This window comes from Scophthalmus maximus, chromosome 14 (assembly GCF_022379125.1).
Source record: "Scophthalmus maximus strain ysfricsl-2021 chromosome 14, ASM2237912v1, whole genome shotgun sequence".
Classification (NCBI taxonomy): domain Eukaryota; kingdom Metazoa; phylum Chordata; class Actinopteri; order Pleuronectiformes; family Scophthalmidae; genus Scophthalmus; species Scophthalmus maximus.
Genome location: NC_061528.1, coordinates 11,547,687 through 11,573,123, shown reverse-complemented (window position 1 = coordinate 11,573,123; position 25,437 = coordinate 11,547,687). Strand labels below are relative to the sequence as shown.

Here is a 25,437-nt window from a genome sequence, read left to right as displayed (position 1 = left end):
CACACATCTGCAAGCCATCGAATGTGCGTACAGCTCGTATGTCTGAACTCTGTGGAATCTTATTCAAACCATATCCACTCTGCACCAGACAGTAATCACAAGCTGCCCTCTGGTCCTCTGTATGCAGGACATTATCTATTTTATCCCTCCTAACACTCCGAGCAAATTCCACAGCCAGTCTCCTCTTCCTGCCAAGACAGCCCTCTCTTATCGTCTCCACCAAAAGCCTGCCAGCTCTGCGACAAGTCACTCACTTTAATTCTCGGCACATCAGAGCTGGTTTTGAGCTGGAAATCGTCCGCACAGCAGTAAACATGCACTGGTCAGCCAGTGGTGGATACACAGTAAAATGGCGCCATTGTTGGTGGGCCCAAGTCGCAGCTTGCAACTCGAGCAGGCACCCGGACATACTGCAGCCAGGCGAGAGCTCTCGCCAGCCTGCGCTGGTCGGCGGGAGGAGGGGGGAGGGCAGAGTAAACAAAATGAGCCGCAGGCTCCGCAGTCCGTGTATTACACAGCAAAGTGGAAATTGAGTTTCAGGATTCCACTGGATGGGTGAAGTGCCAGAGAAAATGCCCATCCCATGGGCTGTGTAAACAACAGAACCGTTGTGTCCAACTCTATCATGTGCTGTTGTTCCTGTCTCTCGATCAGCACAGCACTTTTTGATCCTGCTCTGTCTAAATACAGACATTTGCCCTCTGGGGATGTGCACACTTTTTTTCGCTGTTATGAAATGAATTGTTTCCCATTGTTTGATGAACAGCAATACACTTTCTTATTGTTGTGTTTTTTTTCCAGGGTCTGCAAAGCCTTCCCCGTATTACTACCCATCGCCCACAAGAGAGGAGCCCAGAAGAACACAGGTGAACATCATGATGCCGAATAAATGCTCTGGGTTTATGTCACACTCAGCCCTGATGAAATGGGATGAAATGAATTCTCCTCCAAGTTGTAGTTTGGATTATTAGTGTAGGTGAGACCAGTATTTCTACAAATATTCTTTTGCATACAGTTATTAAAGGATAACATTTGTTTATACATGCAGTAGTTAGAAGTGACCATAGACTGCATATAAAAATGGATGTAGTCACTGGGTCCACAAGGGCCTTTAACCTGTATTCTCTCAAATGACCAGCAGAGGGCGACTCCACTGTTTGCTAAAAGAAGTCAGTTTCTATAGAAGTCTATGAGAAAATTACTGTACTTCTCCCATGATTATAACGTTGGTAAACATTTTCCTGAGGAGTTTATGCTTTCATGTTCATTAAGTAAATTATGGTCTCATTTTAGAGCAAAACAGACGATAAAGAACTGTAAGCACTGGGGCGTGGATGCAGCATGATTGACAGCTAGTACTGCTAAAATGGGTGCAGTATCCAAGAGCTCACAGTCAGCCCCCCCCCCCCCCCCCCCCCTGCTCCTCCAAGATTCCCGGAAGTTTAAAAGTTATCAAAAACCAGGCGGGAAAAATCAGTCGTGAAAGCGGAGCAATCCTTTTCACCACAGCCACAGCTAATGATGATCTGATGATTGCTTTTGTCAATGCCAGAAAACTGAGAGAAATGCTTGTCACAAACTCCCACACACTAAGTTGATGTCTGTAGATTGCTTTTTTTGTTTCACCAACAGTGCAAAACACATGAATTCAATTTTGCAGTCACATAAAACTGAAAAAAAAGCAGTAAAGGCTCACATTTGGGAAACTGGAACCAGATAATCTTTGGCATTTTTGCTTGATAAATAGCCTGAATTTCAAATTTTCTTATTGATTTTTTGTTGGTTGTTCAACCGATTAAGCAGCTAATAGTTTGAGGTCTACTGGGCATGATCCCATCCTTGAGAAATAATATTTTCTCCTAGGAAATGTTTGATCGTATAGGTACAAGGCCTTTGTCTGAGATCCTTCCACCGCACTGAGTAAACCTGGCGAGAACGACCAGCTCTTCCGCCCCACTTCACCAATACAAGGAGACTGACACGTATTCCACTGCAGATAAATGGCGATGCCGGGGAATGACCCAGCACGTCAGCTATTGTCTGAGCTAGAGTGGATGTGACTGCTGGGATTGTTGAAATCTGCGTGCATCTCAGGCATCTGTCACTGCGGGACATGTCCGCGTGTGCCAGATAACATGTTCCGATAACGGGCACAGTGAGACGGAGGACAGGGAGAGTCTTGTCATCCCATCACAGTTAGATGTGCTAATGTGTGAAGGCCGTCATTACCCCCATTTACTTCAGACAGAGAATTTCTGTTAAACGTTTTCTTTTAATGATTTGAAAAAATCTCAAGCTGGACAGAAGAGCCTTTTGCCAGGATGACATGTTTCTCATGACATTTATTATTATCATCATGTGGAACATTGTTGTCGTATTTACTGTAATAACCCTTAAGCATTAAATAAACAAGACAGTACAGGGGGTTGGAGGCGTGCTACATGTCTCCATCTAACGGCTCCATTGACAGTAAATTCCAAAATGTAAGTTGTTCTGTTGACGAAGTGCGATGATCAGCACTAACCTCTGTGACAAACACTGCATTTCCTTTGAATGCTTATAATATCAGGCCTCTGTTGTGAGGCAGCAGCAGCAGTGAGAGAAGTTTATTTTGCATTTGCAAAACCTTAACACGGTCTACTACAGTAATGTGCAATTTAAATCCTGTGAGAAAAGCCGATTCCGCCAGAAATAAATGCATTGAATTTCTGAAAAAGGCCAATCCTGAATGGTATAAAAAAACAGTGTTCAATTTCATATCATTGTTTCTTATAATTCTAGGGGTTAATAATAATTATAATTAACAGGATTTCCGTCATCTGTCTCGCGAGCGTCTGATGAAATATGATCAACCCAGCTGTCTACACTGGCCATGTAATTGATCACATTTTAATCGCACTGTACGCTCTTGTGTTAATGTTTCAAGTCTATTTTTCCTGACTTTTACGCGCATAACTGCAGTGACTGTATGTTGACACAGTGATAAGTGAGTAAAGGGCTCCAGTAAATGTGGTTAATACTTGACACAGCAGGTGATGAACCCGTTCACCAGAGCTTTACCCTCTCCCCTTTTTCCTTTGCAGCCTATGTATTATACGGACGAGGCGAGCAGGAGGAACTACGATACCTACAGAATGTACCTTCAGCATCCGCACGGCTACGACGACCCCTACCTGGAGGACGTCATCACCTACCCGCCCGCCGGCGACTACGGTTCCCAGCCCCATGGACTGAAATCCACCACCAACTACGTGGACTTTTACGCTAGCACACGGAGGCCTTCGTACAGGGCCGAGCAGTATCCCGGCTCGCCCGACTCCTGGGTATAGGTCTGCAGATGCCCCTGCGTTACGATCAAGCACCTCGTTTGTCCCTGATTCCCAATTGCTCGGGCAGCGAGTGGCGCCGTCTTCACCCTGCGGCAGGAGGCGACGAGGTGGTTGTGCACAAGAACCGATGAACTTTGTTTTCATGAACTTGGCTTTACAAGTGTGTTTGTTTGAAAGTGAATGTGTGTGTATATTGGGTGAGGGAGTTCAACTGAGTGACGGCAGAAGGAAAGATGGAATGTGTGCCAAAGAAGGAAATCAAGGAATGTTGTTGGGTTTAGTTTTTTTTATTAAGTAGAGGAAGATGGAATGATGCTGGGGATGTGATGAGAGACGAACCTGGACACTACCTTGACGAGATGTGAGTCCTGCTCTGTCTAGATGTTAGTTTTCTTTTTCTTTATGGAACTCTTAGCTGTGAAAGCGTGGAGAAAGGTGTGAGTTGTGTGAGCAAGGGTCTGCGGTTAGGGACAAGAAGGGGAATATGTATGTGCTGAAGCCAAAATGGACCATGAACTCTTATCTGTAAAAACGAAAAAAACAAAAGTGAAACAAATGTAACCTAATGATGTTAGATTGTACAGAGGGATGAAGATGTATCTGTACCTAATGTTGAAAAGTTGTGTAACGCCATGGAGTCTTGTACATTTCTTTCATTGTATTGTAAATACAAAAAAAACAAACATGTCATCTGGTTTAAACTCATCAGCGCTGGTTAAAAAAAAGAAAGACACTCGTGCCATGTTAAATCTATAGATATATAAATATATGAAGAAATATGTGGACAAAGACGGCATCATAGCACAACCGTGTTAAAATAAAAGGTCAGTTTTGTTTTTTAAAACACGCTGTGTGGTCGCATGTTTTCACAGGTACAGTCCAACCATATGTTTTTTAACAATCCCTTTTAACCTCAATCTTCCACACAAACAAACAGAAATAAGTGTGAACACGAAAAAGTAATGGAACAGTTTTAAGAAGGGATTTAAAAGAAGCCAGAGATGGGTCTGAATAAGTTCCATGATGTGGGGACGTCAGATATATCATCAGCCCTCGTCTATAGAGCTTCCTGAAAAGGAGGGAAAGTTGGAGGTTGTATACTAAAACAAGGAAAAAACAATCCACATTGAAATCCTGCAGCTGTGAGCAGAACTGAGTCACCAATAATGATATCAGTTACACATTGTCAAGTCACATTGTCTGCTGTGAGCAAAGCCTATTGTACGTCCACTATATTTTCAATAAAACAAAATATAAGTGTATGTTAAGATATGTGCGTGTGGCAGTGCACATGCATTTTTACACAAAAAGTAAAAATAAGTTTTATGTCTTGACACCCTGATTGAGAAAGTTTTTTATTATTATTTATTTGTTTATAGTGAGTTTAGTCTATAAATAAGCCCTAACGAACAGACAGTGTTAAAGTGAATGTATTCAAGTTGAGCTTTGGGATCTGCCTGCCTTGATTGATTCAACAGTTCATAATTAAAACGTGGAAAATATAGATGGCAAAATAGCAAAATAAGATGATATATATATATATATATATATGTGTGTGTATGATAAATAAAACATTGGCAGCTTAAATAGGCGTATGATGTATATACACACAATTATGACCTGATGTTGTTGCCGTTCCCACTTTATGAGTTAAAAGCCTCAACGTCAGAGAGAAAAACAACAAAGGGGGCGTGTCCCCGGCAGCAGGACTTCCTGTATCCACGCGGCTACGTCACCCGCGTCTGAGCTTTAAAAACGACGCAGGCGGCGCCGAGCGAGAAGAGTTCGCTGCTGTTTTCTTTTGCATTTCTCCGTGAAACTTTTTGAAAATGGTGCAGCAACTGACCAAGTCCGGAGCGAAGGCGGCTCCGCTGCTGAAGGCAGGACACCCTCCTGCAGGTAATCATCCGTGCGCACACCCGGAACTCGTGTTGCACTTTTTACATTTGTACATATCTTTTTTTTTTCTTTTCTTTACAACACTTGGACCGCAGCGTTGTTGTTTTCCCCCTCTGCTCGGCCCCAGACACTGAGCCCAGCGACCAGCTCCTCTGCGCTGCACCAAGCATCTCACACACTTTTCGTGTTTTTGACCATCGGGTAGATGCTGCGTTGTGATCGTAGCGTGGTGAATGAGTGCGATGCTTCGATGTGCCGTGGTCACATCAGTTGCATCGCTCCGAGCGTCAGGAGGCCTGTTGGCTCGAGTCGAGCGGAAATAACACGGTGCAGGTCTGAACCGCTCGTTTCAGACGAGCCTCCGTTTGCTGCACGTTCGACCGCCGTCGTGCACCAGTGTGTTCGCCCCAGACCACTGCGATCTGCAGGTCTTCTTCTATTCGTGTGTTCGCATCGGTGCCCCGTTCATGTTTTGCAAGTTTCCACGGAGAAGCGCTTTAAGAAGTATTTCATGTTTGTGTAGTCTTTATTGTCAGTACCATGCCTCCTTTTATTTCAATATATAGGGACTATTGGATTTTAAATACTTTTATTTATATAGATCACAAGGGTTCCATGTTGTCTGCATACCCAACCCTTTTGGTTTACAATATAGCAAAGTCAACTTGAGACCAGCACTCCTTTTAAAGGAATTAATTAATATATGTATATATGTGTGTATATATGTATATATACTGTATTTCCTAAAGAACATGTAACAGTTTTAGAAGAAGAAAATAGAAACGTTCAGTTTTTGTGGGACATTTTGTTCTTTTATTAACCCTTTAATCACCTTGCGACCCCCTCAGATTTACCCCTAACCCCCACTGAGGTTTAGGCCTCTGAGCTCTGGCCCAGCTGCCGCACTTTTCACCATCCGTGTGGTGTTTTTAACAACAACAACAACAAACAGGCCTTTTGCACAGCAGACATTTTGAACATGTCACAGCAGGAAAATAATGAAGTTGATTCCAGAGCCATAATTGTTGTCATCGGGTACAACTGTGCTTGTCCTACTGCGACACGGTTTCTATCTCTCACTCTGATTCCTTCTTAATTTTTCTCATGCTGTTTTAAAATCTTTTTTCCCTCCAGGAATGGCGTATGGAGGATCTAATGCATTCTGCAAACAGGCTGATCTTTAACATCTGCTAAGCACAAGTGCATGTGGAATTCTGTTTTTTTTTTTTTTATGCAGCTCATATATTTTTTTTCAGGGAATATATTTAACCTTTTGTCTTCTTCTTTCTGGGTCCGTAGTGAAGGCTGGAGGTAAACGCGTGGCCAAGAAAGGTTTGGAAGAGAGTGCCACTCCAGAGAAGGAGACCAAGAGGGCTGATAAACTGAGGTAGCTACATCTTTCACAAATGTTTGATGTGTTGAACTCCCGGATACGTGGAATTTAATGTTGCTTCAAACCGTAAGGTGCTATAAAGCCCTGCAGCCTTTGGAGCATGTAGAAATTAGCTTTTTAAAGTCATGGGAAACTTCTCAATTTGAAACGTGCGTGTACTTGCAGCAGGTCCCTTGCCACCTCCAACCGGATGCAGCAAGTTGGCTTACTTCTGTCAGGAACTCTCGACAAGGTAAACAAAAACTTTGCCGCCTCCCTCTCCTTTTTTTAAAAAAGTTTTATAATTTGCATGTTGAGTAAAACTGTTCTGGGGCACAAGTGGATTAGCTGCAGTGCCTCCGAGGCCACAGCCCCTGTGGATGTTAATAAACTCTTCGCCTGAACGTCTTTTTACAGCTGAGCCACAACTTTCCAGAGACGCCAGTGAGCGTGAGGCACAGCAAGGTGCGCCCCGCGGTGGAGAAGACCCACTCACCCAGGACCTTTTTCATTCAGCAGCCGAGGAAGTTTTGAACGGCACGTGTTTTCAGAACGCCCCCAGAGGGGTTGCCATGTTAAGTCGACTGTGAAAGATAGACATGAAGGGTTCGACACTCTGGGGGGAGGGGGGGGGGAGTTGACAGGTTGTCTGTGAAGTGCTGATGTAAAAGATGTTCATTATGCTCTGTATATACTTTGTAGAAAAATTGTAAGCTTTTTCAGGCTGTGCTTGCTTGTCATAATATGTGGTCATGCTGTAGTTATATTTTCCAGCTGACGATGGCATTTTGGTATCGGTATGTGGAAGGGGGGGATGGGGGGGTTATAAGTTTGGCTTTTGAGGCTGTTACTTGTTGGGTTTTTCTAAAGTGAAATCTATGCATTACTTGGCACTTATTAGATTTAATAATAAAAAAAAGCATGATGTCACTGTGTTGCAGACTACTTATTTCCAGTTTTGTTTTTGCAGTAAGCAGCAATGATCCCTAGGTGGCAGCAAATAGCCATTTATGAACTTTGGGGTCAAATAACAATTACAGAATCTGTTAAAGCTTCCATTGCCATTTCAAACATTTACCTGGAAATCATGACTAGTATAACAAGGCACCAATGACTTGTATGCCTAAATTCAGTCTGTAAGAAAATAACATTTTCCTATTTTAAGACAGTTTAGTCTTTTATCAACATGAATGTAGTTCTAGTTTGAAAATATTCCTTCTACGTGCCTCAGTTCGATAGTCCCATGTTTTGATTGATTGGATTTATATGCTACCTAACCTTAGCATTAACACATTGTTTAAACAATGCTTTACCAATGCAGATGCTGACGAGAGATTGTGATTTTTGTTTCAATGGGGAAAAAAAACAACCCTCTGGAAGTGTAAAGAAAAAAAACAACCCAATTAAAACAATAGTTATTTTATCACCAAGCCCAGAACTCTGTATGTCATATGTCCTTGTGTAAATAAATGGGGTTTTCTGTGTGCAGCAAAGAAAAGTCCACAAACAATATCTGCTCGCCGTGTGTTCGGCAAAGAAAGTACATGACTGATCTCCCTGTAAACACAATGTGTCGACCCCAGAGTCTCTGTGATGCTCACGCTGTCCGCACACGCCTTTGATACCATCTGTGTGTGGAGTTCAGAGACCCCGTCTGGCTCTGTTTGACGAGCGGAGCAGTTGGTGGTCTTGTGACTTGCAGACATGGTTTTCATTTCGCTGCCAGTGTCTGCCCATTCCCCCTCCATGTGAGGAGCCTCGCTGACCCCTGCGCCGCCCACCACACTGCTGAGCAAACACTGCACACTGACTGCACAACGCCACCACACACTGAGGAGTGGGACGGCCGAGAAGATGTGGTCTGCTCTCCCAGAATGTGCTCCTGCATGTTTCACCCCAGTCAAACATGCAGGCTTGATGTAAAATAATAAAAGATAACCCCCCACATTTTGCAGCTTATAATCAATACAGAATTACAGTAAAAACAACCTGAAACTAAGGAGTTCATGATGGTACCTTGTTCAATATTGCTGGCTTTGCACATGAAACAAGCTGTATGAAATATTGTTACCTCATGAGGTCGCCAAAGTCTAAGGTGTAATGTAAGCTTCAGTTGTCAGACCTGGCTGAGTCCAACAGTCTAACAAGCCTTACAGTGTATTTAATTACAGTTATAAAATAACAAGCATTCATGTGCATATTTTACGGATTTGTTTGATTATAACGTTACCCAGTACTGTTTTCCGTGCTTGTGTGGTGACAACATTTTAGTCTTTACAAAGACATAAGATCTAAGTTAAGATCTAAGATCAGATATGAATTATAAAATGCTAAGGATCCGGATTCAGCAGCTCAGAGACAGATACCGAGTGGCATCTGGCTTTTAACGGCCACTAATACAGACCTAAATCAATTACCCAAAATTGACATAAAAGCTTTGACTCATCTTTCAACCCATCTTCTACCCAATGTCCATTAGCAAGGAGGAAGTTGCACAGTGCAATTGCTAAGATTGTTAACAGCCGGACAACCTGTATTTTTGAATGTAGGCATCAAGAGGCTCATTTCAAATAAGCTACGTTTGAGTGTGTGTGAGTCGGGCAGAGGTGGAAGAAGTGTGCAGGATTATTTATTTTAAATAAAATTCTCACAATGTAAAAAATACTCCATTACAAGTTTTTAAAGTTGTATTTGGCCTACAGACATGTTGGCTCAGGAGTAAAAATGTATTCCTTATGAAGAATGATTCCTTTCAGAGCAATAAGACAGTTTTAATGCTACAGCCATTCCAGGTGTTGCCATGTTACTTTTTTTTATACCCTGGGAGTTTTTAATGTCGCAATGCATCACATTTTATGAGCAGCTTTGTGTTTTGCCTGTAATAGCTTTAACTGCAGAGAAGCAAATAACTACGAAATAGTAAGGCATACGATCAAGTCGGAGTAGAACTTTGAATTTTGATATCATTCACATATGAGTTATCAGTCTATTCATCCTTTTTGCAATCATTAAGAGAAAATAAATGAGTGGTGTTTTTTATTTATTTATTTAGGCAGAATCCAAAACCAGCTGGAACCAGAAACTGTTTGACATAATTTCTTATGTAAGTGTCTTTAACAGTTATGTAATCAAACACAAGTGGGTTAATTGGTCAGTAAACTAATCAGTTCTACTCCAACTCTTATATGTAGCCAAGTGGAACATCAGTACAAGTACAAGTAACCTCATTGATCAGTTAGTTTGCAGTTTCAATGCTGGTTAATTTTTTTAATCTTTTTTTCAAACTGTGTAGATAAAAGACATATTGTTGAGTTATTCTCTTTCTTGGAGGAGTAGAGAGGAAACTGTATCTCGACCATTATTTTAGCAAATAAAAGAGTAATGCTTTATGTGCAAACAAAATAACCACCACTAGGGGCAAATAATATTTTTTTTCTCCCCCCCTGAGCTTTCAACTGAACCTCATGGTCAATTTGATGTATATATTTTTTCCTTTATTTTAACTGGTGTATAATTCCCGAGGACAATTTCTGGAAAAATAACCATCATAATAAGCAATAAAAAAATATTATTGCAAATTGAAGGCAAATTGAGATGGACAGAGTTTTTGGTCCTAATGCAGCATAGTTGTCCCACTGCGTATATCTTCATGTCCATGAGGCACGCACAGAGACATGAGGAAGAGGAGGAAGAGGAGGAAGAGGAGGATGGAGGGGGAGATGTCTGGTTGATGTGCATCCCTCACACATGACCTCATGCTGTGAGAGGAGGGGGAGGAGCCTGCCGCCCCGCAGCCTGCCCACCTTGTGTGGATCAAGTGGGAACCGAGTCCGTGTGGAGAACGTACGCTCGAGGACCGGAGGGAAACTTTTTAAAAAACTTTTAATACCCATGACTTTTCACAGGTAAGACTTTTCAAACTGACTCACCAGAGCGCGTCGATGGAGTGAGCGAGGTGCGGTCGGCGGGCAGACGCGAGGAGACGCGAGGAGAAGCGAGGAGAAGTCGGTCTGCCTGTCGGGAGGAATGTCGGGACATGCCCGCGACTCACGACGCGGCTGTCAGCCGTGTGTTACCTTCGAGTTGCTCCGTGTTCATTTAGCCGCCGTGGTCGAGGTCCAACGTTCTGCGTCGCAGCTTCAAATAAACGTCACCGAACCGAACTCTGAACCGAACTCTGAACCGAACTCTGAACCGAACTCTGAACCGAACTTTGAACCGAACTCTGAACCGAACTTTGAACCGAACTCTGAACCGAACTTTGAACCGAACTCTGAACCGAACTCTGAACGGGTTCGAGCCGGACCTCAGTCGCAGGTAACGTTTGGTTCCGTGTGAACTGGAGCTAACGGGGCGCAGCGGCTGTCTCTCTCTCGTCATCCGGTTGTGTTTTACTCTGAGAGTGAGCAACAACTCTTACCTTTGCCTCAGCCCCTTTTGAGTTTAGCGCTGAACGATTAGTCGGTCGATTAGCGGAAGTAGAGTCCACACAGTGGAGCATCATGTTCCCCTCTGAAATAGGCTGAGTTGTTTCTTGTCTGCTCTGGCTGTGGTGTTCAAGATGTCAGGAGAGCGACACCTGTCACAGGTACTCCAAAGATACTCCATTTTGGCTACAGTTATCAATACATTTTGATCACCACCAGTCAACTTTCTCTGGTTCAACACAAGTTTTCTGTGAGGTTCACACCAGTGTTAAATGAACGATCTTCATGTTATGGACTGTTACTCGGAACAAAACAAGAGGTTTGAAGTTAAAGACACCTCCTGAGGCTATTTTCTTTGGATTGATTGATCAATACATTAAAAACATCTATAGATTAGTAGATATACTGATGATAATCAAATGGCCTGTCAGAGTGCTTGTAACTGTAATCTCCAAACTCGCCTCAAGACAAGGAAACTGTCTTACAGATCTGTCAAAGGTACGCCGCTGATTGTGTTGTATTGAGTAACGTCCCGCTCGCTCGGGTGCACGTGCACTTCATTACTCTCCTCGGAGCTGTGTGGTCTCGTTTGATGCTAATGTTAGTCCGTATTCTGTGATGGGACGCGGCGGTTTTCAAAGCGAAACCCAGCCCAGATACATTGGCATAGGCTCCAGGCTGCAGGACTGTAATCTAGTCCTCCCACATGGATTGAGTCATTGAAGTCTGAACGCCGGCTGCGGATGACCTTTTCTGATTTCTGCACAGATTCAATGGAGAAATCCTCTTGTAGCTCAGCCAGGTGCTTTAGAAAATCAGAGCTGTGGTTTCCCCCTCCCGAGAACCAGCCTGTAAATGCCAAGATGCACCTTTTGATCAATGTTAGCACATGAAGTCATTGATTTGGACGCACTCTCTCCGAGAATGTGTTATGACATCTTCATAATCTCGCAGCCGCTTGGCTTTCTGTCTTGATAGAACCTGCCACAACATTTGCCATTTCCTATGTCGAGTTACGAGTCTTAATCTGGCAATTCCACTGGATCTACTACGGTGTTGATTTTTTTTCATCTTAAACTCAACAGGTGGAACAGGCTTAGCTGCTGACAGTCATGCCTGTTAGTCTGGAGATACTCGGTGTTAACTTTCCAAATTAATTCCAGGCAATTTTACGCAGATTATAGATTTTCTATGCCTCCCTGCCAAGGCTGGAGCGACCACAATTGTCTACCAACTGCAGTGTTATGAGGCGTTGGTACAACAGAGCACTCAACTTATTGAATGTGCCACAAGAGTTTTCCTTCCAGTCTCTCCAGAGCCTGGTTCCCATGGTCCCCTGCCAGTTGGCCAGTAACAGATGCTGGCATCCGAGTCACATTGTTATGGCTGAGGAGAGAAAGTTATTGGAGCCAGTGACCTGACAGACAGCACATACTGAGTTGTTGTTGATGATGATTACGATGGGTCATTATTGTGTACCTTTTTATTTAAAGGGCTACTCACTGTGTAAGCGCATGGGTCCAATAGAAATGGCAGATTTTTAGGGATCATCAGAGTTCAGGACCCTCACTGACAGCATGCTGCTTAACCAAGATAGTTTTTGAATGAGTCCTGAATGTAACATTGTGGTGACTGAGTGGACTTGGGATTCAACGACACTTGATACTAAAAACCAAACCTTACCACAAATATAAGCGGAACCATGATGATGACCTCCATCACTCACTCTAGCTGATTTCAGACACTGAACTTTTTGGGTAAATGAAACATATATATGTTCATATACCTTCCCCCTAACAATCAATACATAATCATTTAGTGATTTACATGGCTTATAATGTTAATTGGGGGTTGAGGTATCACACTTTAGTTGTCCTGTATCAGGATATGGGATTGTGGATGTTTATTTATCTCAGTTTTGCTCCCTGTTTCAGAATTGTTACACCTCATTTTGAATTCTAAGCCAGGAGAGACACAGTCTCCTTCTAAACTGTAGAAACAGTATTGTGATATTATTATTCCTCTCAGAGAAAGATTCATGTTCTGGACATCATGTGTGAGTCTTTAAGTTCTGAAATGGCTCGATATCATTCACTGTCAGCTCTCATTATTTCTCAGTGTTTTGTATAATGGATCACACACATTATCTGGGGTCAGTGCTACTGGAAAAGTTTGGGTTGTGTAATTGAATTTGCTTAAGTTTCTTAAATGCTCATGACAATTCATGTATCGGCTTGCTTGCCTCTCAATTTTAATTGCCCATTAACCCCTTAGGTCATCTATTAAATCGTTACAAAGTGACAGCCGTGCATATTGAGTTGCCTTTGTATTTCAGGGATGGTGTTGGTCCTTGTTTGAGGCTTTTCTCTGTGTTACATACCAATAATTCATCACAGCAAAAGTACAGTATTCTCTGTAGTACGAGTAGAAAGTCCAGGTGAACAAGCATGTATATGTTTCCAAGGTCTGTGCACGTGTGGATGTGCACTGATGCTTGCGTACATGCATCTGAAGCACGTGTGTGTGTGTGTGTGTGTGTGTGTGTTTGGAAGTGCTTCTTAGTAACAGCTGTTACTGATTAACATTTTTGTCAAGCCTCTCTGATTGCCCAGGAGAGAGAGATTCAGTGGTGCACAGTGACTCCGACATAGCAAACTGTGAAATCCAGTTTTTGTTGCTAAGTACTTTCAAAAAGCACCTTGACTAAATATTTACTTTGTTAATATTAAATTCGCTAAATGATAGAATTACAATTTTTATTAATTGTGATTTGGATAAATACAGCGGGGCCCAAAAGTCTTCAGACCACTCGCCCATTCATGTGAAGGGGAGAGGGGTCTTGGACTCATTATCTTAACACTACAACACATTGTGGGTTCTTCACAGTGGGACAGCCCTGAATCTCCTTCCCACAAGACTTTGTGGTTCCCACAAGACTTTGTGGGAATGCCAGTCAAAGTTAGTGACTCTTTAAAGGCACACATTGGAATTGGGTCTAAGACTGTTGTACCCATTGTACAATGAATTAAACAAAACATTTTTTTAGGGCTGAAACTAACAATCTATTTCTTTATTAATTATTCTGTTGGTTATTTCCGATAATATATAATTATATAGAATAATTATAACCGATAAGTTCTTTGGTCGATAAAATGGTCAAACATGTTGATCGTTAATCGATTGTCAAAATAGTTGGCGATTAATTAAGTAGTCGATTACTAATCGATTAATCCATTAACTGTTGCAGCTCTACATTTTTTCGATGTTAGTTGGTCTCTGAGTCGGACACCTCCACTGAACGATTAATTACTATAATTACTATAGGAAAAGTGGTGGTGACTTCTTATCTGCAAAGTGCTCTTTTGGTTATGAAGCTTGATGAATATGTAGTGGCTGAAAGGGTAAAAGGAATGTCAAGTCTGCCACATTGCTGTAGCTGATTCATTTCTTTGACCCTCTGACCGACAAATCTCAGTATGAGGAGAATCTGTCTTTGTGTTTGCAGAAACTTCCTGTAGACTTTAAACACTACGTGTTAATGTTTTACCCTTAATCAAATAGAAGGCTTCCTGGGAAGCTCATTGGGGAGCTTTATTTAGTTTCATTCTGCATGTCCAATAACACTTGATTGCAATGGCAAATCGGTAATGGTGTGATACGATTAAATCAGCAGTGATAACAGGAGTTAATGACTGTAACTCTGATGAAGTGATTGACAGTTAAATATGTGGCTGGTTTATGATTTCAGAGGAGACATGTGTAGCTACATTGGAAAGAGTTTAAACTATATTGATAGAAAAGAAAAAGCTCAGAGAGGGGAATTAGCAAAAGAAAAAGAGAAAGCTTATAAGCCAAGCCCACTTTACATGTTTACTTCTCAATGAATCAGTGTTGGTTGGTACGGTATGAAAGCGTATGGGCTGCCTAGTTTTTAATTTTAATCTGTGTAAACCAGGGAGGGCAATATTCATTTTAAAAGCATGTGCAATGTTTTGTCTTATTCCAGCAATTTAAATTCAGGCTTTGTCTCTTTCCTGAGCCTGGGGTGTAACTATAAATTCACAGCAACGATTGCCCTCTAAAACATGCCTTGACACTTCTAGGGCAACACAGCTGGGCTAAAGCAGACACAGGTTTAACAGAAGTCACCAGTGAGCCAAAAAGTAGGCCTGTGTCTGGATTCAATCAGTCATATTAAAGATTATCAAGGACAAGTGGCCACAGAGGGTGAAACAGTCTTTCCAAAATGTCAGTACCTTTCCCATGGCAGTCTAATGAGTAGATCAGACTTGTTATCCTTTTAATGTCACACTGAGCTGTGCAGCTAGTCCCCCCTCAATAACAGACTAGCTGGCTTTGCCCTAAGCTAGAACTGAATCTGCCTGTGCATGTGATGGGACGGTGTAATTTCCCACAAGGTAAAGCAGAAATTAATCACAGAGTTCAAATACAAGTGAGAATCAGCTTGTTTTCCCATCGCTCAGTTTTACAGAATACCTCCTTGAAATTTTGTTTCTATCTTTGATGCAGTACAAACGGGTATCAAAAGAAAAGACATCATGAAGTGTATTTGTAAAGTGTTGGGCCACCATCTCGAGAAATCTTCCATGTGCATTGTCATCGATTGTACAAGTTCTACTGGACGAATGAAATGCAAATTTCCAAGAGATATTCTCCACTGTTTTGATGATGGTGTTAGAGAGACGTGGGTCCCAAATCTCCCTTCAAAGTGCTAATACGGTTGAGATCTGGTAACTGCCAAAGACCAGTTTCATTTCCTGTTGGTACATGGTCATATTTATGAATAACGCCACATGTCATGCAATTGGTAGTGTAGCACAGTTACGATGCTGCCGTTTTATCCAGAACACGTTGCTTCTGCTGATTGTGCCCTTCTATTATATAGACTTGCGTAAAACTCTCGTAGATACGCAGATGAGACGCGTTTGTTGTTGTGTAATCTTCAATTGAAAGTCTTACTGTTGCTGCTAATAGGTATTTTTCACAACAGACAATTTGACATGCCACAGCCGGAAAAGCACAAGTGTAAGTGACAAAATGACTGACAGGCTGAATTCCACTCTGCTGCCTCAGTTTCAGGGTCCTGGTACAGAGCGTGGCTGGCTCACTGTCACACACTGTAATGTCTGACTGGGACACTCAAACTGAACAGAGCCATTGTTACTGTTATCAGTAACACCTGTGCTATTTACTGCTGTAACACGTCAGAATGTCTGCTGTGAAAAGGCCCATTGGTGCTCAAGGATTTCCTGAAGGAAGGGAACAATGGTGCAGCGTTCTCAACTAATAGCCGTCATTTGACTTTATCATTTAACAGTATTTAATGCATATTCTTGAGCAATTTTAGCTGCCAACATACACAATACACTGGATTGTTGTTGTTTTTTTTCTAAGATAATAGCACCAATGGGTACCCAATGCCAAATTGTAATTTTATGTTGGCTGCAGTATTATATTAATGAGTGAAAAATAATCTTTTCCTCCTGGTGTTCCAAGACATTTCCCTTTTTGCTCATTATAAGATGAAGGCGTGCTTTTCATAGGCTTTAAGGTGGGGGGCAGTGCAGGAAGCAATGTTACATAAAAATGTCTGTTCTTTTGTTATCTCCTTTCCACTCGTGTTAGTGTGAATAACAACCTTTGCTTACAATGGCCGTCACCGCCACTGTGTTGTCCTCCATACCCGCTCCCTACACTTCCTCCTTCAAGGGTTGTTCACAAACTTCCCATTGTTTGTGGACCACTTGAACTCACCGTCCAGACCGGGCCTGCTTCCTGCACTCAGTGAATGGACAACAAAAGAACAGATAATTTCGAGTGTTCACAGGAATATTTTGACATATCTGATTACTTTTAGGCGGTGGGTAATGAACAAGCTCGAATGGTCAGCCCATGGTGAGAATTTCCATGTTGCCATGACAACAGTTTGGAAATCTGATAGTGATCAGTCATGTAGAATCGGTTGATGAGGAGAGCTGACGGGGCGTTTCAGCAGGAAAAAATGGACGCGTATGGTGGAAAATTGCAGGTCGCAGTCGCCCTGGAAGAGAGGTGAAGTTATTCTGAGCTTAAGGGTGCTCTTTCTATTGTCTGCCGCCTAACAGGACAAAGCAGCCTCCAACTCACCAACGGCTGCCGTCTGTGAAACGCTTACCTGCCAGAGGCAACTGGTGCAAACAATCCCGTTTCCGTTCTATATATAGCTGTCTTCTCAGATGACTGCGGTAAAGCAAGGTAGTTCCATTAACCACATGTCATGTCAGCATTGTGCAGGTGAAGATCTTTTCTGCTCCACAACCTGTGTGGATTTGAACTCTATCAATTCAATGGTGACCTGGAAAACACACACATGTTGATACCCTGAGGCACCTCTTAACCGCTCTGGGTTCCTATTACTCTCCTCTGAAAGTCAACCGTCTTCACATTGTACCTTAGACTGGAGTCGTTTTCATTGCTACCTTGAGTTGCTCCAAGGTAACAGGCAGCCCACATGAGAAGGTCACACAGCTGACAAACCGTATGACTGGCTGAAGTGGCAGTCGTGGAGAAGCATTTTTAACTGCCATTAGTTATTGTTAAAACAAAATGAAAAGCATTGGAGGGGTGATGCATTCCCTGCCCACTTACTGTAACCCAATCAGACAATTTATTGTTATAATGCCATTTCATAATCATCGTTGTCATGAGGTCATTTATACCATATGATTACAAATGATTGGCTAATCTGTATAAGTTGTAGATTGTGTCGTAAATGTTATTGTTTGCAAAAGGTAATGCATTTTAGCATTATTGCTAGTGGCATCATGATGATGTCATTCCTACCATACGATCATCAATTATTTTTCGATTTATATAGACTTCAGGTCGTTTCTATAGTCCCTTTCTGACTTCATCTCTTTGATTGCCATTTTGAAGCCTGCTGAAGACTTTTGAAGACACTAAAGAAGAGGCAGTACCACGAACACTGATAATCTATTTCGTCTCTCATCCAGTGTCCACTGAGTCTACTGAGGGACCTTCACTCTTCTTCTGTTATTTTGAGTGGCCCCTTCTAAGGGGCCTCGGTTTGAGGCTAATCTCGAAACAGAGCTAAAATGCCTTGACATGAATCTTGATTCTCATCCTGCTGCATACCATGAAGTCCATGGCTCCTGTCTGACAAGACGCTCTCACAAAGGTCACCGTCATAACTCACCTACAGCTGAGGCTTGGCTGAATTTGCTGTCGACTGTGGTGCCCTTAGCTTTCATAGGATCCACACTTTGATTTCATTAACGGGTTTTTTTCTTCAGGAATCCTAACGTCTACTTCCAATAAAAACAGCCTAAGGCTCAGGCAACATCAAAACATATTGTCCTCAAACCTGTTTAAAATTTAAGTTTTTGTCCTCAAACCTGTTTAAAATTTAAGTTTTTGTCTTTATCTTCCCCTTTGTACTTACAGAGCTTGCATTTTAATTAGCTTTATCCTTTCTCTTATTTTTATATTTACTATGATTGTTATGCACCAGATAACCCTTTTATAATGGGTTAATTCTCACCTCAGGATAAAAAAACGGCTAATTCAGTCATAGCTCAAAATAAGAAGTGATTTAGTACAGATGATGGCTGAAGAGGTGGTGTCTCATTCTCAGTGGGAGTTGACTCTGTGTGTGTGTGTGTGTGTGTGTTTTGGCTGTAACGGGGGGGGGGGGGGGGGGGGGGGGGGGGGAAGGAATTTGTCATGTTGGCTTTTGGAGTTTCAAGAGGGCGGTTTTCATTTCCTATGAGTTAACCTGGGTGATGTTTATTGTTACTGTGGAGATGGGAAGCCAGCTCCCACACAGCAGTCAGCAGCTCTGCTGGCCAGACTAATGCACCATGATCTATCATACTATACTACTGCTGTAAAATACATAGATGAAGAAAGAAAGCAGACCCGTGTCTTCAGCATCACACTCGGTGTTTACCCTGCTGTCATGACAATGGTTATCATAAGCAGAGGCATCCAGAAAACCAACAAGAACAACATTCTGTAGCTTACCTCACAGTCTCATGTCACGTGGTCCTGTACAATCAATATTTCAGGTAGCGCTATCATCAGGTCAAACTTTTATATACTTGTAAAATGAATGCGCTAATGACCAATTTTGACATGCTAACATACTAACCCATAACATTATACCTGGCTAGCCTCTTAATTTTAGCCTTGCCACAGTGAACTTGGTTGGCGACATTAGCATTTAGCTCAAACCATCACTCAGCCTCACAACCTGGAGGCTCTCAGCCTTGGTTAAACTTATTAATAGCATTATATGTTAAATTAATATTAGCTATCTATTAGTGTTATCAGAAAATAACGCTGCTAGTAGTGGGTATTAATGGGTATTAAATGTTGTTGTTGTTTTAGTATTATTTAGTTTTCTTCTTTAATTCTAGAATTTTTAAATCATTTCACCTTACTGTGACTCGCCAGCATCACTAAACAACGACACTAGAGTTGTAATTGTATACTGTGATTTGCCGGAAGATGTCTGAGGCTAACCTGAGTTTAATCATGTTAGGTATCATTAAGTACTACCTTTTATAATGCATTAAACCTGATATTGTGACTGATTTCTTCATCTATCCTGTGGATGTATTCAGTTGAAGTAGGGTTAAATTCTGCTACTTCTATACCTTGATATAATGAAATCAGATCAGTCCCTAAGAATTATCATCCATGGCCAGAATACAGACTGGATAAACAGATGTTTTCCTCTTGCTGATTTGATCTTGTATATTGAAGCTCATCATCAATCATACAGTAGCCTGTGCAGTGATACAAGACATTGCACTTGACTTGAAGAAAATCCATTGATGGATATGGATTGCACCTGAGGATATTTCTCGTCAGCTTTAATTTCTGTTTTTCTAGATGCAGTATTAGCTATTCTTATGAATCATATTTTCCTATTTGTTTTGGTACTAGTACTTGATTTATGAAAAAATACATTCCAGAAATTTTCTGTTGTAAGTTGTTAAAGTGCGAAGTGTGAAAATATAAAATAATTTGAGCAAGGTTGGAGAAATGGGAGGAGGGTTATTTTACATGTGTGTCCCTGGGTATTTCAGAATGAAACACAAATCCAGGTGTTACCTTGAAACTTCACTGATAATCTTGATTTTTATTTTTGGCTTGGTGGAGTAAAGGCCCATGACAAGTAATTTTTTTCAGTAGTCAAGGCTGAGATGAGATGCAGAAGCTCATCAGGGATTTGCCCCAAACAACTGCACCTCCAATAACTGATTCATTGGAAGCTTTGCTTCACAGGGTTTCATTTGACACCATCAAAGAGGAAAGGGTGGATCGATAGCCTCTCTCTCTGCAGCAGTAACAGGACCTAGATGTTTAAAGCCTTGACTCTGGGGGGTTAAGGACTCAGCTCAAGGAGTCTGTGTTTTGTTTGGAGAAGGCATATCCTTATTTGGTTGAAACCTTTCTTTTCTCTTCCTTGGAAAGATTGCTTCTATTTATATAGCAGGGTGCACTAAAGCAGTCAAACTATGTTTAAGGGGTTGGGTAACTAAAAACAATTAGCTTTTCTAGCTTCTTTTGTGTTTAGTTAAGCATGTTTTTTACCATTGTGCTTCTCCTGGAGTCTATAAATAATTCCTAAGCAAATAAGCATTTCCAGGCTAAGACCTTGAGTTCATGTTATACCGTTTAGCTCGAGGGATTCAGAATGCACACCAGTTTGGGAACAACCGAGGAAAGCAATTGCAAACACCCCAAGTTCAGCCACATAGCATCAATAACATGTGGAATTCATGGCATTCGACACAGTGTTTTCCTGCATAACAAGATAGCACAACTTGTCCTTTTCTGTTTAAATATTAGAGCATTCTTTCCATGTGCCCCTCCACTGATGACCTGCAGGATTGGGAGCGCTGTGGGAAAACTCCCAGACGGGTGCCATCTAAGCAGTATGAAATGCGGATATACACTGTTCTGCCATTGCTATGTTAGGTTTTCCAGGACACATTTTGTATTGTTTGGATAGTATTGGGGGGAAAAACTTCAATTGTTTTTGAGGATACAATATAGTAGTTTATTTTCTGGTGAGAAGAGGAAATGGCTTCCTTTTCTGTCCCATGAATAAAAATAGACCTGTTTATGTTGTTGGATGATCTCCATGGTTTTCCTTGTTTTGTCATGGCTGTGAGTAATCAAAAAAATGTGCTTTCTTTTTGTCCAGGAACTCTACAGAGAGGAGTTCAGGAATCTTGCCATGTTTAAGGCAGTGCTGAAGAAGAACAGAGATGGAGGCAAGGGTAGCAAGAAGGATTCAGGTATGTGGAATATCAAGTGGAAAAAATGGCAAGCTTGGATCTTGAAAAAAAGTTTCCAAGTTTCCCAAGGCAGTCATTAAACATTCATAGAATACTTCTAACTCTCAGTCCAGTCCATCTTTTTTCTCTTACATTTTGTCTGTAGAGACATCCTGGCCAATGTGTTATAACAGATGTTTTCTTTTCCTTCAGAAATCTGTATTTTCCAACCTGACTGAACATGAGTCACTGACAATGTTGACTAATCTCTTTTTCATACAATGGCCCTGCATCAATGCTCCGTCTTGACATGGCAGGTTGACCATTTATGCTTAGACTGCATCTACTAGCCTAGACTTGCTTCACCACCTCAGGACCGGCTCGAACAAGGCAGTACAGTAGTTACACGTCTCATAGTTCTGCTCGTTCTGCCTGTGTCTGACCTGATTGCTTCACTCAACAGTCGACGTGAAGATTAAAGGGGAAGGTGTCTTGTTTTGCTTTACGCAAAAATCACCTCCGCTGCTCTCCAGTACAGCACAGAGGGGGGGAGTTATGGTTGAAGACTTTTATGTATAGTCTGCTGTCAAGTGCTATCAAGTTGTTGCAGCCTGTCTCGCATGTATGTATGAATCACCCTGACACCACAGATTCCCGGTTTCCAGATGCACACACTGACACACTCCCTCACCCACATACGTATACACTTAAATGCAGGCGGTTTTGTGTACGTGAAAGCCGGGAGCAGCAGAGTTTTATGGCGGGACACAGCTTCTTTATCCCAGCCTTGCTCTCCCAGTTGGAGCCCATCCATCAAGCCAAAGCAGCTCTCTCCCCTTTTCTCATGCTGGTACAATAAAACCTGGCCACTCCTCTGCGTTGTTTAGAGCTCTTAAGACAGATGAGAGGTCACAGGGAGACAACAGCTTGCGGTGGTCACTTTGTCCCACTGCTGACCCTGCACAGGACAGATATCTCTACTGCATCCGAAGGGGTCGTTGAATCAGGAGCGACTAGACTTGGTTGAAGATCCTCAAAGACGTTTTCACCTCTCACCCAAGAGGAACTGAACTGAAGAAGCCTCTTGGACGAGAGGTGAAACGTCCTCAAGAATCTACAACCTGGTCCAGTTACTCCTGATTCAACGTCCCTTTGGATAACTATGACCTGGATGATTGAGAATCTCCACACACATCTCTACTTCACTTTTTTTTTTTTTTTTTTTTGGGAGGTCAGACTCAAAGTAATCGGGATAATCACTGCGAAATTGTTGGCAAATTACCTGAAATAGGCTGTATTAAATAAGAGCTATCTCTCTAATTATCTTAATAAAGGCTCTTGAAAGAAGTTTTAATGACTTAAACACTGTGATTTCAAATTGTAAGTTGCATTGAAAGTCTTGTGTCGCGTTTCGACCACCCAGTTTACTCGCCAGTTCTTGAAGAGGACCTGTTTGGTAATTCAGGCCCTTCCTGGCAGCCGAAAATGAAGTTGGTACCACAGGAACCCTGATGGGGAAGGCTGCGTTAATCAAATTGGCCACACTGCAATATAGTTAATGGTCTCCTAGACAAGACAGTACCATATTGCACATAAAATATTCACTGCTTCTTCTGCATGGCTTGAATAAAGATTTCATTTTGATCCCAAGCGGTTTGGAAGAGAAACCTGTTAAGATTAAATGTTCTGTGCAGTGGAGTTTTGTCATCCACTTGATTATATGTGTTTCTGTTGTCTTGCCATGTTTAAATTCTATTCAGCTGGTAAAGGATTTGTTTGGTAGAAACTGGTTGAAACGCCAGACTTATTTTATAAGTTTATTTGGAAAGCCTGAATATTTTGTTCTCGGCAGATTATGTTTTTTGCAGATTGCTGAAAATTGTTTTTCTTGTTAATTATTTAATTTAGAAACAGCAGTCCTTTCCCTTTTATCATTTTATAAAAGCATTACTACAAGATAGATTTAAATAGCACAGTGTACATTTACAACAAATAGTTATTTTAGTTGTTGATGCCATTTTACAGCCTGGTTCCTCTAGAGGTTGTTTTTCATTGACCTGCCTGTTTTCATACAGGAACAGACTGTGCAGACTGTCCTTGCTTCAGAGGGACCAGAAGGACAAAGTTCCTGTAAAATCTTCTCAACATACTATAGTGGAAGTTGAAGGAAGGACCTTGATAATGGTATAATTTGCCAGATAGCTCAGCATATGTTGCTCATGACATGGTGGCTATGGACTGGAGGAAACTTTAAAGCAGTCAAGGAAACTCGGCCCCCGTGCCAGATACCACCACAGTCATTAGCTCTCCTTTGGGATCTCCCCATTGCCAAGACCACAAAAACTCACAGTTTGCTAATTTAGTCTCTTGCGCTCCTCCTAGATCCTTCCTCCTCCTCCTCGCTTGCCTCTTCTCGACTCAATCTGTAAGGGATCTGTTTGGAATTGGCCATTTTAATCCCTGTAAGTAGTTTTTTATGGTGCCACGCCATTCTGAAAGTGGGACGCTAGTTTGCTGTGGCCTGTTGCCTTTGATGTGAACGTTTTCTGAGAAGGGTTGCATCGCAAGTAAGCCTCACTTGAAGTTAATAGATTTGAGACCCCAAGGCACAAGAAGATGATTATATTGTAAAAAAACAAATCAAACAGTGCTTTAATTGGTCCTCGCTTTCAGGATACAGGCCCCCTCAGGTTTTACTGCGAGTTTCACCTACAACATCCTAGTAATTCACAGCAGTGTCCGGTTTTTATTTCTCAGCAAAACATATTTCTTAATCCAAGTTGGTAGAATGGTTTTTGGACAGTATCCAATCACGGGACAAGTCTGTGTGATTCTGTTTTCATGTCACACTCCTCTTGATGGGAACATTCTTGAAGACAGCAGTGTTTTGACTTGGCTGTAGGGAGCTGATATTAATTGCCGGTGGAAGGCGGCCTGTGCATGGCTGTGATTCTCCTCTTGGTTCCCCCCACAGAATTAATCTAACGTAAGTATTTGGTTTAAACCCACTTGATTCTTTAGTACAGCTCTGTTATATCTTTTAATGTGAAGTACTGAGCACTGCAGACTGGGCATACTTATTGATGCCAGTCCACACTGCTGATAAGCAAGTCACATATAATCGATTGTTTCTTTTTTACCAGCCTGCAGAAGGAAATATTCATATTCTTAGATCTAATAATGATTGTAATAATTGATATGACTTGATAACAGACCAAGAAATAGGTGCATCTCTAGTTTTTGGCTGAAGTTTTTTTCAAGCCATGTCAAATCCATATGATGGACATGTTAGGACGGGTTGGTGTTTTCCAATCAAGATTCAATGCTTTTTTCCCTTTTTTTAAAAAAAAAAAAACAGTTTTCTGTCTGGTTGTTCTCACGGAGGAGAGCAGTATCTGTCTCCCTTTAAAGTCCCACTGTCTTGAGTGAAGTGTACTGCTGCTTGCTGCCGCTGATGCCCTGGTATCTTCAGTCGGCTCATGATGTGACCCAGAGAAATGGTACGTTTGAATCTGCTTTAATCTCTGAAGGTGACTGTGTGTGGATGGGGTAAATGCCTCGAAGACCCTCCAACTTGGTGCTTACCCACTCAATGAGCTTGGCTGCTTGAGGCAGCTGCCAGACAGTTGTCTGTCTGTTGCGGGTGACTCAGTGTTAATCACACTAACGTGCAGCCTGACAACAGTTTCAGCTGTTTATTCCTCCAACCCCCCTGAACGACACACACACACACACACACACACACACACACACACACACACACACACACACACACACACACACACACACACACACACACAAAAACAGATATGCAGCCACCACCAGTTGGCAGGGCTTTTCTCTTTTCGTTTGGCAGGATGGAGACAGAGGCCAATCAGGCACCTGGCTGGACGGGAGACGGCAGCCCTGTTGTTGACCTGCAGGCATGGGGGGGGGGGGGGGGGTCCCCCTGTGCATGGCACGCTGTCAGCAGTGACATAAGATACAGTGTTCAGATTTGACATGAGTCAAAGATTGAGGATTATCTATTAAGCAAATGATTTGTGCACCTGAGATTCTTTTTGATGACAAATGCACAGAAGGAAGATGTGGCCACAATA

The 25,437-nt window shown here is 42.0% G+C and overlaps 3 protein-coding genes across 15 annotated transcripts in view; all 3 read left to right on the top strand.

Annotated features, from left to right (window-relative positions):
- Positions 1 to 4,173, top strand: part of LOC118320319 (plakophilin-4) — a 73,362-nt gene extending 69,189 nt beyond the window's left edge. For 10 of the 11 annotated variants that reach the window (XM_035650904.2, XM_035650899.2, XM_035650897.1 and 7 more), the window contains 2 exons: positions 802 to 866; positions 3,084 to 4,173. In XM_035650904.2, the coding sequence (XP_035506797.1) occupies positions 802 to 866; positions 3,084 to 3,329 (311 nt within the window). In that variant the 3' untranslated portion in view covers positions 3,330 to 4,173. Of the gene's footprint in view, positions 1 to 801; positions 977 to 3,083 lie in introns of all 11 variants that reach the window. The other variant, XM_035650903.2, reaches the window with a different exon arrangement.
- Positions 4,174 to 5,025: 852 nt separating this feature from the next.
- On the top strand, positions 5,026 to 8,031 carry dap1b (death associated protein 1b). Of its 2 annotated transcripts, none has more exons than XM_035650916.2 (4): positions 5,026 to 5,228; positions 6,528 to 6,615; positions 6,790 to 6,853; positions 7,018 to 8,031. In XM_035650916.2, the coding sequence occupies exons 1-4, from the start codon at positions 5,159 to 5,161 to the stop codon at positions 7,132 to 7,134; spliced, it is 339 nt and encodes a 112-aa protein (XP_035506809.2). In that variant the 5' UTR covers positions 5,026 to 5,158; the 3' UTR covers positions 7,135 to 8,031. The 2 variants fall into 2 exon arrangements, with proteins under 2 accessions (XP_035506809.2, XP_035506808.2); XM_035650915.2 differs by having other exon boundaries at positions 5,031 to 5,228; positions 6,787 to 6,853.
- A 2,323-nt stretch (positions 8,032 to 10,354) lies between these two features.
- tanc1b (tetratricopeptide repeat, ankyrin repeat and coiled-coil containing 1b) overlaps positions 10,355 to 25,437 on the top strand; it is an 89,688-nt gene continuing 74,605 nt past the window's right edge. For both annotated transcript variants that reach the window (XM_035604816.2, XM_035604815.2), the window contains exons 1-2: positions 10,355 to 10,505; positions 21,265 to 21,358. In XM_035604816.2, the coding sequence (XP_035460709.2) occupies positions 21,298 to 21,358 (61 nt within the window). In that variant the 5' untranslated portion in view covers positions 10,355 to 10,505; positions 21,265 to 21,297. The remainder of the gene's footprint in view (positions 10,506 to 21,264; positions 21,359 to 25,437) is intronic.